The sequence below is a fragment of the Oncorhynchus gorbuscha genome, linkage group LG25, assembly GCF_021184085.1.
Source record: "Oncorhynchus gorbuscha isolate QuinsamMale2020 ecotype Even-year linkage group LG25, OgorEven_v1.0, whole genome shotgun sequence".
In the NCBI taxonomy this organism is placed as follows: domain Eukaryota; kingdom Metazoa; phylum Chordata; class Actinopteri; order Salmoniformes; family Salmonidae; genus Oncorhynchus; species Oncorhynchus gorbuscha.
In genome coordinates, this window is record NC_060197.1 from 19,685,461 (window position 1) to 19,702,933 (window position 17,473).

The window sequence follows — 17,473 nt, forward strand, 5'->3', positions numbered from 1 at the left end:
TCAATAAGTGCATCGATGACATCGTCCCCACAGTGACCGTACGTACATACCCCAACCAGAAGCCATGGATTACAGGCCACAACCTCACTGAGCTAAAGGCTAGAGCTGCTGCTTTCAATAGCTATGCTATTGGTCTATTAACTCAGTGTTTCCCAAACTCTGTCCCGGGTGCACGTTTTGGTTTTTGCCCTAGCACTAATCAGCTGATGCAAATGACTTCCTGATCATCAAACTTTGATTATTTGAATCAGCTGTGCAGTGCGAAAGCAAAACACTAAATGTGTACCTGGGGGGGCCCCAAGACCGAGTTTGGGAAAGCTTGTATTATCATACCGCCTGGTAATGTCACCAGGCAGGCAAAAACTCAATCCCACCAATTATCATTTTCACATTATATTTATTTATTATTAAAACCTCGGGAAATATATAAAACACAGGAAATCTCATTTTTGACAGCACTGGCCTTTAATACATCACTCAAACATGGTAAAAGACGTATTGCTCGGGAAGGATGTTACTGTCAATTCTAAATTTGCAATTTAAATTTGTGTTGAATGTTTAGGCTGGCTTAAATCAATTGAAGCATTATTACATAATCAGTGATTGTGCAAATTATACATGTCTTTGCACTTCTTTCTTCATCTTTGGAATATGTTGTGTCCATCTTTAACCCATTAGGTACCCACTGCAGGGAAATATAAAAGGAAAGGTAGAGACAGATTAGAGTAGGCTTTCAACACGTGCGGTCAAAATGAACAAACAGAAGGATCCTCAATGACAAAACTTTAAATATTTGGCAGCAGTTCAGGTAAATAACTGATTGATATACACACTATATATACAAAAGTATGTTGACACCCCTTCAGCCATACCTGTTGCTGACAGGTGTATAAAATTGAGCACACAGCCAAGCAATCTTCAGACAAACTTTGGTAAGAGAATGGCCTTACTGAAGAGCTCAGTGACTTAACGTGGTACCGTCATAGTCAGTTCTTCAGATTTCTGCCTTGATAGAGCTTTAAGTGCTGTTATTGTGAAGTGGCTGAGCAGCAGCACACAAGCCTAAGATCACCATTGAGTGATGAATCGTGGAGGGCGCTTAATCAACGTGGAAGTGGCGGGCGCTTAACCAACGTGAGTTGAAAAGGGGAAATGCTCACTCACCATTAAACACAAATTTTATTTGAACAACGAGTAAAAGCTTAATGTTTCAGCATTTATCAATGGCCTTAATAAGAACATTGATTAAGCTGGCCAAATTCACAGGTCATAAGGGGTTTGAACCAGATGAAAAACACCTCCTGGGTTTGAGCCAGGTGTCCAGTTCAAAGCTGAAAGCGAAGTCGGCTCAAAACAAAGTGATGCATGTCAAGCATGTGGAGTAATGACTTAGGATTCCCAGTTCACATGCAAAAGTGTTTGATCTTATTATAAAACGCATATGTGCTTTATCTGCCTTCAAGGACATTTCTTTTGGAACAAATACTTCATGGAAAATATGTGTTCCTGAACAATGCAATGATTTTACATCTTCACTATCTTTTGCAGTTGTAATTTGATTGCATAGCATTTTCCATTGCATTATTGTTTTCTAGTCTGTATTTTGCTTTTGACCACAGTACCTCTTACCCTGCGGACCTACTTGAATTGACTGCCACACCTCTCATTGGCACTGCCAGCTGAATAGAGTTCTCCCTAATTGTCTCCCCCCCATCCCTACATGTACTTGTCTATTCCCTCTGTCATTGTTCTGATGAAGGCTGAAATGTCAAGCTTTTAATAGTTGTTTAAATAAAATAATGAGTTTGATGGTGAGCGAGAATTGTGCCTTTTCCATTCCAATTATATCACATAATTTGAAATATGAGCATCACATTCTGCTAATGCAACAGCTCTAATTTTGATGACAACACTACTGTGCCTTGACAAGGGATGTTCCACTCAAAATACAGGTTTTTAGATATCCCACTGGGCACACACAAAATTACGTTGAACCAACGTGGAATGGATGTTGACTTGACGTCGGTGCCCAATGGGATAGGCCTATATTTAGTTTCCTTCGATATTTGATAGTCTTAGGTTTTGTACACCCTATTGGGGCGTAAGGTTTCCTAGTGGTTAGAGCGTTGGGCCAGTAACCGAAAGGTTGCTAGATCAAATCCCTGAGCTGACAAGGTAAAAATCTGTCGTTCCGCCCCTGAACAAGGCAGTTAACCCAGTGTTCCTAGGCCGTCATTGTAAATAAGAATTTGTTCTTAACGGACTTGCCTAGTTATATAAAGGATAAATTAAAACATTTAAAAAACATCCATATATAGTGCACTAGTTTTACCAGGAAAGTATGGGCCCCGGTTAATAGTAGTGTACTATATAGGGAACAGGGTGCCATTTGGAGATACATCCATAGTGTTTTGCCAACATTATCATAGAGTCAAAAACAGTGGGTGTTACTCTATATGCATACTACTGTGCTCCACACTCATGCGCCGAGTGCATTCCCCGAAGACGTTCTAGCGAGGACGAGTGTTGAGAACGCATACAACATTACATTTGAGAATCACTTGCACTCCCCCTACTGTATTCTTACTCTGCACCTCCCAATTCACTAAATCTTCTTCCAGCCAAGACAATGGCAATAGAGAAAAAACAAGAAGTAAAATTATTGCTTTGTGTATAACTATCAGTCCGTTTGTCACATTTTGTTACAGCCTTATTCTAAACTGGATTAAATTGTTTAAAAAAATATATATAAAAAAATATACCTACCGTAATTGCTGGACTATTAAGCGTACCTGAATATAAACCGCACCCACTGAATTATTAAAAAAAAGATGTATTTTGTACATAAATAAGCCGCACATGTCTATAAGCCGCAGGTGCCTACCGGTACATTGAAACAAATGAACTTTACACAGCCTTTAAACGAAACACGGCTTGTAACAAAAATTAAACAGTGGCCTACCAAGAAAGTCATTGGTCACTTATCTTCCTCCTCCTGTGCACTGAAACCATCTCCTTCTGTGTCGGAGTTGAATAGCCTCAGAATTGCTTCATCCGATGTTGGATCGTTTTCATTGTCGTTCTCGTCACTTTCATCCGGAGGCAAATACCCCGCTGAGCTCATGCTGCCCCTTCAACACGCAGCAGTCCAGCCTTTCGAAACCATTTGATGATAGTGGATTTTTCGACAATGCTCCACGCTGTCAGGACCCACTGGCAGACCTGACCATAAGTTGCTCTTCGCATGCGGCCCGTTTTAGTGAAGGATTTCTCCCCACTTGTCATCCATGTCTCCCATTGAACAAGGAGCACCACCTTAAATGCACGACTTCCACTGATGTCGAGTGGCTGCAAATACTTTGGGCCATCTGCTTTTCTTCCCTCTGAAAGCGGTTGTCTTTTTTCACTGAGTCAGTTCCTCACGCTGCTTTCCAACGTCTTATCATCGACTCATTAAGGCCAAGCTCCCGTGCAGCAGCTCTATTTCCTTTTCCAACAGCCAGATCGATCGCCTTCAACTTGAAAGCTGCATCATATGCATTTCTCCGTGTCTTTGCTATGATGAGGGTGACAAAATTACTACCGTAATCAGAATGATGGGAAGTTTGACCATGTGATGGTGCACAGCTTTTTGGCGGCATGAATCCTGTGAAAGCGGGAAAAATCCATAAATTAGCCGCGTCATTGTATAAACTGCGAGGTTCAAAGCGTGGGAATAAAGTAGCGGCTTATAGTCCGGAAATTACGGTATACACAATACCCCAAACAGAAATGCCTTATTTACGTAAGTATTCAGACCCTTTGCAATAAGACTCCAAATTTAGCTCAGGTTCATCTCGTTTCAACTGATCATCCTTGTTTCTACAACTTCATTAGAGTCCACCTTTGGTAAATTCAATTGATTAGACATGATTTGGAAAGGCACACACCTATCAATATAAGGTCCCACAGTTTTTAGTGCATGTCAGAGCAAAAACCAAGCAATGAGGTCGAAGGAATTGTCCGTAGAGCTCCGAGACAGGAACGTGTCGAGGCACAGATCTGGGGAAGGTTACCAAAACATTTCCTCAGCATTGAAGGTCCTCAAGAACACAGTGGCCTCCATTCTTAAATCAAAGAAGTTTGGAACCACCGAGACTCTTCCTAGAGCTGACCGCCCAGCCAAACTAAGCAATTCGGGGAGAAGGGCCTTGGTCAGGGAGGTGACCAAACGAAGCGGTCTTCTGGTCAGGCTCCGGAGACGGGCACCACTCCCTAGCATACTACCCGCCAATGTCCAGTCTCTTGACAACAAGGTTGATGAAAGCCGAGCAAGGGTAGCACTCCAGAGAGACATCAGAGACTAACGTTCTTTGCTTCACGCAAACATGGCTCACTCGAGAGACGCTATCGGAGTCGGTGCAGCCAGCTGGTTTCTTCACGCATCGCGCCGACAGAAACAAGCATCTTTCTGGTAAGAAGAAGGGCGGGGGGGGGGGGGTATGCCTTGTGATTAACGAGACGTGATGTGATCATAACAACATACAGGAACTCAAGTCCTTCTGTTCACCTGACTTAGAATTACTCATAATCAAATGTTGACCACATTATCCACCAAGGGAATTCTCTCCGATTATAATCACAGCCGTATATATTCCCCCCCAAGCAGACACAGATGGCCCTGAACTAACTTTGACTCTATGTAAACTGGAAACCACATATCCTGAGGCTGCATTCATTGTAGCTGGGGATTTTAACCAAGCTAATCTGTAAACAAGACTCCCTAAATTCTATCAGCATATCGATTGTGCAACCAGGGCTGGTAAAACCCTGGATCATTGCTATTCTAACTTCCGCGGTGCATATAAGGCCCTCCCCCGCCCTCCTTTCGGAAAAGCTGACCACGACTCAATTTTGTTGCTTCCAGCCTACAGACAGAAACTAAAACAAGAAGCTCCCGGGCTCAGGCCTGTTCAACGTTGGTCCGACCAATCTGATTCCAAGACTGCTTCTATCACGTGGACTGGGATATGTTCCGCATTGCGTCCAGTAATAACATTGACGAATACGCTGATTCCGTGAGCGAGTTCATTAGGAAGTGCATCGGTGATGTCGTACCCACAGCAACTATTAAAACATTCCCAAACCAGAAACCGTGGATTGATGGCAGCATTCGCGCAAAACTGAAAGCGCGAACCACTGCTTTTAACCAGGGCAAGGTGACCGGAAACATGACCGAATACAGTGTAGCTATTCCCTCCGCAAGGCAATCAAACAAGCTAAGAGTCAGTATGGCTCTCACAGACCTGTAACTTCTTCTTTTAAGAGGCTCCTCTGTCCTCCACCCGTTACCTGCATTAATGGCACCCGTTTGAACTTGTTATCAGTATAAAAGAAGCCAGTCCACAAACTCAAACAGTCACACTCCAAACTCCACTATGGCCAAGACCAAAGAGCTGTCAAAGGACACCAGAAACAAAATTGTAGACCTGCACCAGGCTGGGAAGACTGAATCTGCAATAGGTAAGCAGCTTGGTTTGAAGAAATCAACTGTGGGAGCAATTATTAGGAAATGGAAGACATACAAGACCACTGATAATCTCCCTCGATCTGGGGCTCCATGCAAGATCTCACCCCGTGGGGTCAAAATGATGACAAGAACGGTGAGCAAAAATCCCAGAACCACACGGGGGACCTAGTGAATGACCTGCAGAGAGCTGGGACCAAAGTAACAAAGCCTAGCATCAGTCACATAAATCCTGCAGTGCCAGACGTGTCCCCCTGCTTAAGCCAGTACATGTCCAGGCCCGTCTGAAGTTTGCTAGAGAGCATTTGGATGATCCAGAAGAAGATTGGGAGAATGTCATATGGTCAGATGAAACCAAAACATAACTTTTTGGTAAAAACTCAACTTGTCGTGTTTGGAGGACAAAGAATGCTTGTTGCATCCAAAGAACACCATACCTACTGTGAAGCATGGGGGTGGAAACATCATGCTTTGGGGCTGTTTTTCTGCAAAGGGACCAGGACGACTGATCCGTGTAAAGGAAAGAATGAATGGGGCCATGTATTGTGAGATTTTGAGTGAAAACCTCCTTCCATCAGCAAGGGCATTGAAGTGGCTGGGTCTTTCAGCATGACAATGATCCCAAACACACCGCCCGGGAAACGAAGGAGTGGATTCGTAAGAAGCATTTCAAGGTCCTGGAGTGGCCTAGCCAGTCTCCAGATCTCAACCCCATAGAAAATCTTTGGAGGGAGTTGAAAGTCCGTGTTGCCCAACAACAGCCCCAAAACATCACTGCTCTAGAGGAGATCTGCATGGAGGAATGGCCAAAATACCAGCAAGTGTGTGTGAAAACCTTGTGAAGACTTACAGAAAACGTTTGACCTCTGTCATTGCCAACAAAGGGTATATAACAAAAGTATTGAGATAAACTTTTGTTATTGACCAAATACTTATTTTCCACCATAATTTCATTTTGTCTTTCATAGTTGAAGTGTACCTATGATGAAAATTACAGGCCTCTCTCATCTTAAGTGGGAGAACTTGCACAATTGGTGGCTGACTAAATACTTTTTTGCCCCACTGTACATCTTTTGAGCGGTTGTGCAACACCCAAACATCCATCTCAACCATCCTATCAAGAGTGTTGCTTGCGTTGTGACGATTAGGTCATCTTCAAACTAGACAAACAAATGTTTAGAAAACGCAGCAACTTAATGGTTTTCAATGGGAGCAGTGTGTTGGGGAAGAGCCTTGGTTTGTGTTGTGCTGTCCATCAGAAAATAGCTAATTTCTCCTCACCCCACAGACATTAGTTGCATGTGTTTTGGTTTGGAGGTATCCTAATAAATCTTCACAAGACATTACTTACGGCAGTTTCATTCTCATGAACACCCTGGCCATGAAGAAGCTGAGCAGGACGCTTACAAAACCAATGAAGAGCAGGAGGAAGCGGTTGAGTTTAGGGATGTTTGGGGCATTGGAGCGATCCAGGATTATGAAGCCCAAGCCTCCCATAGTGAAGAGGAAACTGGAGGCCAACCCTTCCATGATGTACTGGCCATTCACTCTTCATGTGAAAGAGAACAAATAAAGTGTTCATGACTACCCCCTTTACATATTTGGCAATACAATGCAGATAATTATGATAAATGGGGTAAATGATGGCCCCAAGCATTGACAATGCAGGAACAGCATACACTGGCAAAGGGGCAGCGTACTTACCTGTATGCCAAAAACGCAACAGGCCGCTGGTGCCCATGTTCATCAGTCATTGAACCCACACTAGGTGGTTCCACAATGACATCGTAGATGATGCCTGCAGATGGGAGAGAGACACGATGAAAGCCCTTTGAAATATTTAGCTAAAGTAACTAGATAGAAAATCAATAGTTAGCTATGCATTGGCATGGTAAACGTGATGTGCGAGGGCAAAAGAAGGTGCAATGCTAGCCCAGACCATCTGAGCTGGCTTTCTTCAAGTAGCCTATACAAATAGCCTAATAAATGACTCAATTAGCCACAGTGTGGGGGAAGCTACTCTTAGAATATAGTTTAACATTACCTAGTGTAATTAATCAGGCTGTAATACACAATTGGTATATACAGCCTGAAATGAATTCTTGCAAAATCTTGTAAAATGTTAATTACAAGCCAGTATGTTGAATAAAATTACATTTGAAGTTAACTCCTTCAGCTGCTCAAAATGACACAAATTATCCACAGTATTGTTTACCTGACTTTTTAAGAGTGCCTGTAGTTATATAGTTAGGTATAGAGGTCAACCGGTTAATTAATCGGAATAGACGATTTAAAGTTTTCATAACAAATCGGAAATCGGTATTTCTGGACACCGATTTTACACCTTTATTTAACTAGGCAAGTCAGTTAAGAACATTCTTATTTTCAATGATGGCCTAGGAACGGTGGGTTAATTGCCTTGTTCAGGGGCAAAATGACAGATTTTTACCTTGTCAGCCCGGGGATTCAATCTTGCAACCTTACAGTTAGCTAGTCAAACTCTCTAACCACCTGATTACATTGCACTCCACGAGGAGCCTGCCTGTTACGCAAATGCAGTATGGCAAGGTAAGTTGCTAGCTAGCATTAAACTTATCTTATAAAAAACAATCATTCAATCATAATCACTAGTTAACTACACATGGTTGATGATATTACTAGTTTATCTAGCGTGTCCTGTGTTGCATATAATCGATGCGGTGCGTATTCGTGAAAAAGGACTGTCATTGCTCCAATGTGTACCTAACCATAAACATCAATGCCTTTCTTAAAATCAATACACAGAAGTATATATTTTTAAACCTGCATATTTAGCTAAATCAATCAAGAGCATCCCAAACATGTTCAATGGGCTATGGAAGAACTAGGACATTTTCTGCTTCCAGGAATTGTGTTCAGATCCTTGCGACATGGGGCCGTGCATTATCATGCTGAAACATGAGGTGATGGAGGACAAATGGCGCGAAAGTGGGCCTCGAAATCCCGTCACAGTATCTCTGTGCATTCAAATTGCCATCACTAAAATGCAATTGTGTTCGTTGTGTGTTGCTTATAACTGACCATACCATAACCCCACCGCCACCATTGGGCACTCTGTTCACAATGTTGCCATCAGCAAACCGCTCGCCCACACAACGCCATACATGTGGTCTGCGGTTGTGAGGACGATTGGACGTACTGCCAAATTCTCTAATACAGCTTTGGAGGCGGCTTATGGTAAAGAAATTAACATTAAATTCTCTGGCAACAGCTCTGGTGGACATTCCTACAGTTCGCATGCCATTTGCACACTCCCTCAACTTGAGACATCTGTAGCATTGTGTTGTGTGACTAAACTGCACATTTTAGAGTGGCCTTTTGTCCCCAGCACAAGGTGCACCTGTGTAATAATCATGCTGTTTAACTTCTTTGGGATAGGGGCCAGCATTTTCACTTTTGGATGAATAGCGTGCCCAGAGTGAACTGCCTCCTACTCAGTCCCAGATGCCAATATATGCATATTATTAGTAGTATTGGATAGAAAACACTCCAAAGTTTCTAAAACTGTTTGAATGATGTCTGAGTATAACAGAACTCATATGGCAGGCAAAAACATGAGAAAAAAATCCAAACAGGAAGTGGGAAGTCTGAGGTTTGTAGTATTTTAACTCCCCCCTATTGAATAGGCAGTGGGATATTGGTTATGTCGCACTTCCTAAGGCTTCCACTAGATGTCCGCCGTCTTTAGAACATTGTTTCAGGCTTCTCATGTGAAAGGGGGGTTCGGATGGGAGATGTTTGACTAAGGGGTCTGCCTACAGCCTCGTTCTAAGTCACGCGCTTTCACTTGAGAGTTCTCTCTCGTTCCATTTCTTTTCTACAGACAATGGAATTCTCTGGTTGGAACATTATAGAACATTTATGATAAAAACATCCTAAATATTGATTCTATACTTAGTTTGACAATTTTCTTCGACCTGTAATATAACTTTTTGAACCATTCGTCCGAATGGACCAGATCGCGCATTTGGATTTGTTTACCAAACGCCCTAAGAAAAGAAGTGTATCTATATTTCCATGTCTAACAATTATATTTTCAGCGACATTTATAATGAGTATTTCTGTGAATTCATGTGCCTCTCTGCAATATCACTGCATGTTTTGGAACTACTGAACGTAACACGCCAATGTAAAATAAGATTTTTGGATTTAAATATGAACCTTATCGAACAAAACATACATGTATTGTGTAACATGAAGTCCTATGAGTGTCATCTGATGAAGAATATCAAAGGTTAGTGATTAATTTTATCTCCATTGGTGCTTTTTGTGACTCCTCTCTTTGGCTGGAAAAATGGCTGGGTTTTTCTGTGAGTTGGTGGTGACCTACCATAATCATTTGTGGAGCTTTCGCTGTAAAGAATTTTTGAAATCAGACACTGTGGCTGGATTAACGAGATTTGTATCTTTAAAATGGTGCTTAATGCTTGTATGTTTGAGAAATTCGATTTTTGAGATTTCTGTTGATTTGTAATTGGCGCCCTGCAATTTCATTGGCTGTTGACGAGGGGTTCCTCCTAGACAGGTTAATCAGCTTCTTGATAAGCCACACCTGTCAGTTGGATGGATTGTCTTGGCAAAGGAGAAATGCTCACTAACAGGGATGCATGCAAATTTGTCCCAAATAAGTCAAGAAAATTAAGCTTTTTGTGCATATGGAAAATTTCTGGGATGTTTTATTTCGGCTCATGAAACATGGGATTAACACTGTATATGTTGCGTTTATATGTTTGCTCAGTGTAGCTATTGAACCAAGCATGCCATGGCTTTGAACATAGTATATTCTGAACGAGGGAGAACAATCCACACGTTGAGTGATTTCTTAATTTATACAACAACAAAAAACATAGCTAGGTGTGGATTGTTGTCCCTCATCTGATTCAGAATATACAATGTTCATTGTTATGGCAAAATTGAGGAGAACTGAATATCCAATATAAAACGTATTTTAACTCTGTGCTGAACCAAATCATGTACAGTGCATTCGGAAAGTAATCAGACCCCTCGATACCCGACAATGACAAAGCGAAAACATAATTTTTTATTTTATTTTTTTACCTTATGTAAATAAGTATTCAGACCCTTTACTATGAGACTCGAAATTGAGCTCAGGTGCATCCGGTTTTCAATGATCATCCTTGAGAGGTTTCTACAACTTGGAGTCCACGTGTGGTAAATTCAATTGATTGGACTTAACCTGTTACTCCTACCCCCTACTTTTTCGAACATTCTGTTCAAAAAAATCGCGCAACATTTCAGCGCCCTGCTACTCATGCCAGGAATATAGTAAAAAAAATATATATATATATAGTATATGCATATGATTAGTATGTGTGGATAGAAAACACTCAGACGTTTATAAAACTGGTTAAATAACGGCTGTGACTATAACAGAACTTGCGTTTCATCTAAAAGTGCAGGAAAATCTGATCACTGAAAATGGGAAAATATATCCATGCGCCACTTCAACCCATTGTTAAACGTGAACCACATTAAATGGGGCCGAGGTGGCAATACCTACAGCTTCCACACGATGTCAACAGTCTTGTCATTTGCCTACGATTTGTTTCTTGGTCAAACAGACACGAGGCAGCGCAGTTCTTCCGGTCTCCGACCGGATATTTTGGTTGAGATTTACCCGGACATTATTTCCAGACGTACAGCTATAGAATATACGTTGCCTCGTGATCAATTTGATCGCTTATTAACGTTTACTAATACCTAAAGTTGCATTACAAAAGTATTTCAAAGTGTTTTGTGAAAGTTTATCGTCGACTTTTTTAATTTAAAAAAATGACGTTACGTTATAAAACACTATTTTTTTGTTGATCACACAGTCTTCATAGATCGATATCTAGGCTATATATGGACCGATTTAATCGAAAAAAAGACCCAGTGCCAACAAAGAAGATGGTCAAAGGTAATTAATGTTTTATATTTTATTTGTGCGGTTTGTGTAGCGCCGACTATGCTAATTATTTTGTTTACGTCCCCTGCGGGTCTTTTGGGGTGTTACATGCTATCAGATAATAGCTTCTCATGCTTTTGCCGAAAAGCATTTTAAAAATCTGACTTGTTGCCTCGATTCACAATGATTGTAGCTTTAATTCAGTACCCTGCATGTGTATTTTAATGAACGTTTTGAGTTTTAACGAGTGCTATTAGCATTTAGCGTAGCGCATTTGCATTTCCAGATGTCTAGATGGGACGCCTGCGTGTCGGGTAGGAGCAAGAGGTTAATTTGGAAAGGCCTTTCTATACAAGGTCCCACAGTTGACAGTGCATGTCAGAGCAAAAACCGAGCCATGGGGTCGAAGGAATTGTCCGTAGAGCTCCGAGACAGTATTTTGTTGAGGCATACATGTGGGAAAGGGTACCAAAACATTTCTGCAGCATTGAAGGTCCCCAAGAACATAGTGGCATCCATCATTCTTAAAATGGAAGAAGTTTGGAACCACCAAGAGGTGGCCGCCCAGCCGAAATGAGCAATCGGGGAGAAGGGCCTTGGTCAGGGACGTGACCAAGAACCTGATGGTCACTAGCAGTTGCTCCAGAGTTTCTCTGTGGAGATTCGACAACCTTCCAGAAGGACAACCATCTCTGCAGCACTCCAGCAATCAGGCCTTTATGGTAGTGACCAGACAAATGCCACTCCAGAGTAAAAGGCACATGACCGCCGGCATGGAGTTTGCCAAAAGGTACCTAAAGAGTCTCAAACAATGAGAAACAAGATTATATGGTCTGATAAAACCCTGATTGAACTCTTTGGCCTGAATGCCAAGCGTCACATCTGGAGGAAACCTGCCACCATCCCTACGGTGAAGCACGGTGGTGGCAGCATCATGCTGTGGGGATGTTTTTCAGCGGCAGAGACTAGTCAAGATCGAGGGAAAGATGAACGGAGCAAAGTACAGAGATCCTTGATGAAAGCCTGCTCCATAGCGGTCAGGACCTTAGACTGGGGCGAAGGTTCACCATCCAACAGGACAACGAACCGAAGCACACAGCCAGGACAACGCAGGAATGCCTTCAGGACAATTCTATGAATGTCCTTGAGTGGCCCAGCCAAAGCCCAGACCTGAACCTGATCGAACATCTCTGGATAGACCTGAAAATTGCTATACAGTGACGCTCCCCATCCAACCTGAGAGCTTGAGAGGGTCTGCAGAGATAAATGGGAGAAACTCCCCAAATAAAGGTGACAAGCTTGTAGCATCATACCCAAGAGAACTCGAAGATGTAATCGCTTCCAAAAGGTGCTTCAACAAAGTACTGAGTAAAGGGCCTGAATACTTATGTATGTACGTACGTACGTACGTACAGTGGGGGAAAAAAGTACTTAGTCAGCCACCAATTGTGCAAGTTCTCCCACTTAAAAAGATGAGGCCTGTAATTTTCATCATAGGCACACTTCAACTATGACAGACAAAATTAGAAAAATCAAGAAAATCACATTGTAAGATGTTTAATGAATTTATTTGCAAATTATGGTGGAAAATAAGTATTTGGTCACCTACAAACAAGCAAGATTTCTGGCTCTCACAGACCTGTAATTTCTTCTTTAAGAGGCTCCTCTGTCCTCCACTCGTTACCTGTATTAATGGCACCTGTTTGAACTTGTTATCAGTAAAAAAGACACCTGTCCACATCCTCAAACAGTCACACTCCAAACTCCACTATGGCCAAGACCAAAGAGCTGTCAAATGACACCAGAAACAAAATTGTAGACCTGCACCAGGCTGGGAAGGCTGAATCTGCAATAGGTAAGCAACTTGGTTTGAAGAAATCAACTGTGGGAGCAATTATTAGGAAATGGAAGACATACAAGACCACTGATAATCTCCCTCGATCTGGGGCTCCATGCAAGATCTCACCCCGTGGGGTCAAAATGATCACAAGAACAGTGAGCAAAAATCCCAGAACCACACGGTGGGACCTAGTGAATGACCTGCAGAGAGCTAGGACCAAAGTAACAAAGCCTACCATCAGTAACACACTACGCCGCCAGGGACTCAAATCATGCAGTGCCAGACGTGTCCCCCTGCTTAAGCCAGTACATGTCCAGGCACGTCTGAAGTTTTGCTAGAGAGCATTTGGATGATCCAGAAGAAGATTGGGAGAATGTCATATGGTCAGATGAAACCAAAATATAACTTCTTGGTAAAAACTCAACTCGTCGTGTTTGGAGGACAAAGAACGCTGAGTTGCATCCAAAGAACACCATACCTACTGTGAAGCATGGGGGTGGAAACATCATACTTTGGGGCTGTTTTTCTGCAAAGGGACCAGGACGACTGATCCGTGTAAAGGAAAGAATGAATGGGGCCATGTAGTGAGATTTTGAGTGAAAACCTCCTTCCATCAGCAAGGGCATTGAAGATGAAACGTGGCTGGGTCTTTCAGCATGACAATGATCCCAAAAACACCGCCCGGGGAAACGAAGGAGTGGAAGCATTTCAAGGTCCTGGAGTGGCCTAGCCAGTCTCCAGATCTCAACCCCATAGAAAATCTTTGCAGGGAGTTGAAAGTCCGTGTTGCCCAGCAACAACCCCAAAACATCACTGCTCTAGAGGAGATCTGCATGGAGGAATGGGCCAAAATACCAGCAACAGTGTGTGAAAACCTTGTGAAGACTTACAGAAAACGTTTGACCTCTGTCATTGCCAACAAAGGGTATATAACAAATTATTGAGATAAGTATTTGGTCAATAACAAAAGTTTATTTTCCACCATAATTTGCAAATAATTAATAAAAAATCCATACATATACATATATATATACACACACACACATATACATACATATACACAAATACACACATAAATAAAAGGAAATATTACATTTACATTGGTTACAATTATTATTTTATGTAATGTTTGCTTTGTCTTTATGGCGTATTGTGTGTAGATTGAGGGGGGGGGGGGGAATTTAATCCATTTTAGAATAGGGCTGCAACGTAACCAAAATGTGGAAAATGTCAAAGGGTCTGAATACTTTTCGAATGCACTGTACTTATCGGCTCGCAAAAAGTTGAGTAAACAATACTTCCTTGTAGATATTGTCTCATTTCTAGCAGCTGAAGGACGAACCGCACAAATAAACAGGTATAGTATGTTAAAATGTAATTGCATTTAACATTCTAGCTTGTAAGGAACATTTACATGATTTTGCAGGTATTGGTTTTATTGTTTATACCAATTAAGTGTGTATTACTGCCTGATTAATAAGACTCGAAATTACCAAGCTACCAATTACTTAATAGACACACAGTAAAGCTACCCTTTGTTTAACTAAAGTTACTTAAAAAAAACTAGTTCGCTAGCTACATCAAAAAAAAGTTCAACATTATTGCACAAACATCGGTGTGCTTGGAAAAAGCAGATTTGGTTGATGGTTGGCACAAAACTGGTTTGTAAATGTTAATTATGTGTTCTTATGAAATCCCTTCATTTTTGCAACACCGAGTAGCCGATTGTATTGGTCTGACTGCATGTACTGGTTTTTCCTCAATGTGTATGTTAACTAAATAATTTTGCATAAATTACAAATCCTGGAGTTAAGTAGTTAAACTCAACTCCACGATTTAAGATAGAGTTTAGCAATGATTGATGTGGGCACACTGGAGCTGACATCACACATAACATATACTGGATTTCAGCACCCTAAGAATATCCCACAATTACACACATTTATACATATAAAACAACGAAATTTTGTGTGACGGGGTGCCAGTCCAGCCACACTAGTCACCACTCAACTCCATCGTAAATCGTTGAGTCGACTAAGACTAGTTGAGTATCCCAGCTATCGCTAACTGCATACAATACTTGTGATTGTTGAATATCGTTTTTAACACATAGCTAGTTAGATGGACGTAACTTGGTTTATAACGTTACAGCCAAAGCAAAGCATGTTTGGGGCTGTATTAACCATGATCTGTTACAGCTAGCAGCAGTGTTCGATAACTTACCTCCAGTAATGAGAAAGTACGATACAATAACGATCGCATAGACTGTCATAGCAGAGGGCATGTGCAACCATGACGGCTTTTTGAGTTTTATATTTGGACATTCCAACACTGCGAAAGGTATACCGTATAACCTCTCCATAATTCAAAACGAATGTACTCTTTCGGTAAACAGATCTCTGGTTTCTGTCCGTAACGTCGACGTGTCCAGGAAGTACCGAAAATCGAGTGCGTTGATAAACACTTAATAAGCCAGTGCCATTATTTGAATTAGAAAATGGATTTCATGAATCGAAAAATGTCATATCCAAAATCACTGTACCCGAATACTGACAAAGGGTGACTAAAGATCTATTTTACTTTGAAATGGGTCATTTATCTGGTAAGACCTTCGCGGTGACGTAGATGTTGTGCGACAATCAACGGTTATAGCGCAAACCCTTTTGTTCTATCTACCCCCATCAGTGTTTCCAGGTTGCAACCTCGCAGTTTACTTTCAGAACGATGTTGCGATTGAAAATATATTGGTTGCGGTTTTTTGGCCTCTCTGGGGAGCAGGTTTTTATCAATGATCTCTCTGTATTTAGCTCCGTTCATCTTTCCTTCGGCCCTGACTAGTCTCCCAGTCCCTGTGCTATTTCCAAGTTGCACCACGGCCACCATTGTATTTATCTTAAAATATATACATATATATTTTTCCCCAACCTTTTTTATTTTTTATATTTTTTAATTAACAACAAATCAATACACAAAGCACACGAGGGAACACAAGCATACATAGATGACAAAACAATGGACAATCGAGCTAGGGGGTACAATATCACATTACAATTACACAAGGACCTTAAGGGACATGCATATACTTACAATTCTAACAGCTTTTTTGTTAGTAGAGCATTTAACCGTCTTAAAATACAGTTCAATTGCAATTTGTAGGGTACGAAAATGTGGTTTTCTGTTTGTAAATTTACATTTGTGTATATGAAATTTGGCCAAAAGAATAATGAAATTAATTACGTAAAAATGTTTCAGCTTATTTCTGTTGTACATAAAGAATCCAAACAGTACATCTCTCCACAATAGTGTAAAATCTTCATAAATGTGTTCAATTATAAACCTACTGATGTCTTGCCACAGTTTTCTTACATGCATACAATGCCAAAAAAGATGCAACACTGTTTCTGGGTGGTCATTACAAAAGGAGCAATTTGAGTTGATGTTTTCCTTAAACTTCTTCATATAGTGGTTGGCAGGATAATATTTATGAATAATTTTAAAGGAAACTTCCTTAATTTTGTTCACAAGTAGGTATGTGTGTGGCAACATCCAAACTATTTTCCAACAGATATTATCAATAAATCCATTCCAATAAGGCATGACATAAGGTATAGATACAACATCCTGCTGAAACAAGGATCGTATCGCTCTGTTGTTGAATGGACCAAAAGAGAAACAAATCTCAATAGAAGGTAAGCTCTGAGGGTCAGGTCTTGACACGTCCCTGAAAAACATAGCAACACCTGAGGGAATGGCATCTAAAACAATTGCAAAATCTTTAGGTGTTACAGGGACCTTGTAAAGTGATAAGAATTCTTTATAACTGAGTAAAAGACCCTCTGCATTTACCAGTTGGCTCACCAATAGGATATTATTTCGGAACCAATATTCTAAAAACGAAGATGTATTTTTATACAATACATCCCGATTATTCCATATATAATATCTGTGTGGAGAAAACTTGTGTTTATAAATTAAGGAACATGACAAGAAAACCTGCCGAAGAAAAGCAGAAAGTTTCACTGGAACTTTGTCAATATTATAATTGCAAAACAACATAATAATAATAATAATATATGCCATTTAGCAGACGCTTTTATCCAAAGTGCATACATTCTACGTATGGGTGGTCCCGGGGATCGAACCCACTACCCTGGCGTTACAAGCGCCATGCTCTACCAAC

The 17,473-nt window shown here is 41.1% G+C and overlaps 1 protein-coding gene across 1 annotated transcript; it reads right to left on the reverse strand.

Annotated features, from left to right (window-relative positions):
- Positions 1-377: 377 nt before the first annotated feature.
- Positions 378-15,896, reverse strand: LOC124014497 (oligosaccharyltransferase complex subunit ostc-like). Its single transcript, XM_046329572.1, has 4 exons — positions 15,517-15,896; positions 7,211-7,304; positions 6,858-7,055; positions 378-685 (listed from the first exon to the last, which is right to left on the reverse strand). Exons 1-4 carry the CDS (start codon positions 15,653-15,655, stop codon positions 667-669), a joined length of 450 nt encoding a protein of 149 aa, XP_046185528.1. The 5' UTR covers positions 15,656-15,896; the 3' UTR covers positions 378-666.
- Between the last annotated feature and the right edge of the window lie 1,577 nt (positions 15,897-17,473).

Excerpts from the sequence above, each read along its gene's own strand:
- LOC124014497 (XM_046329572.1), bottom strand. The coding sequence starts at position 15,655 with ATGGAGAGGTTATACGGTATACCTTTCGCAGTGTTGGAATGTCCAAAT. Across the intron at positions 7,305-15,516 it reads GTACTTTCTCATTACTGGAG|GCATCATCTACGATGTCATT; the intron begins GTAAGTTATCGA and ends TCCCATCTGCAG. Across the intron at positions 7,056-7,210 it reads GTTGCGTTTTTGGCATACAG|AGTGAATGGCCAGTACATCA; the intron begins GTAAGTACGCTG and ends TTTCACATGAAG.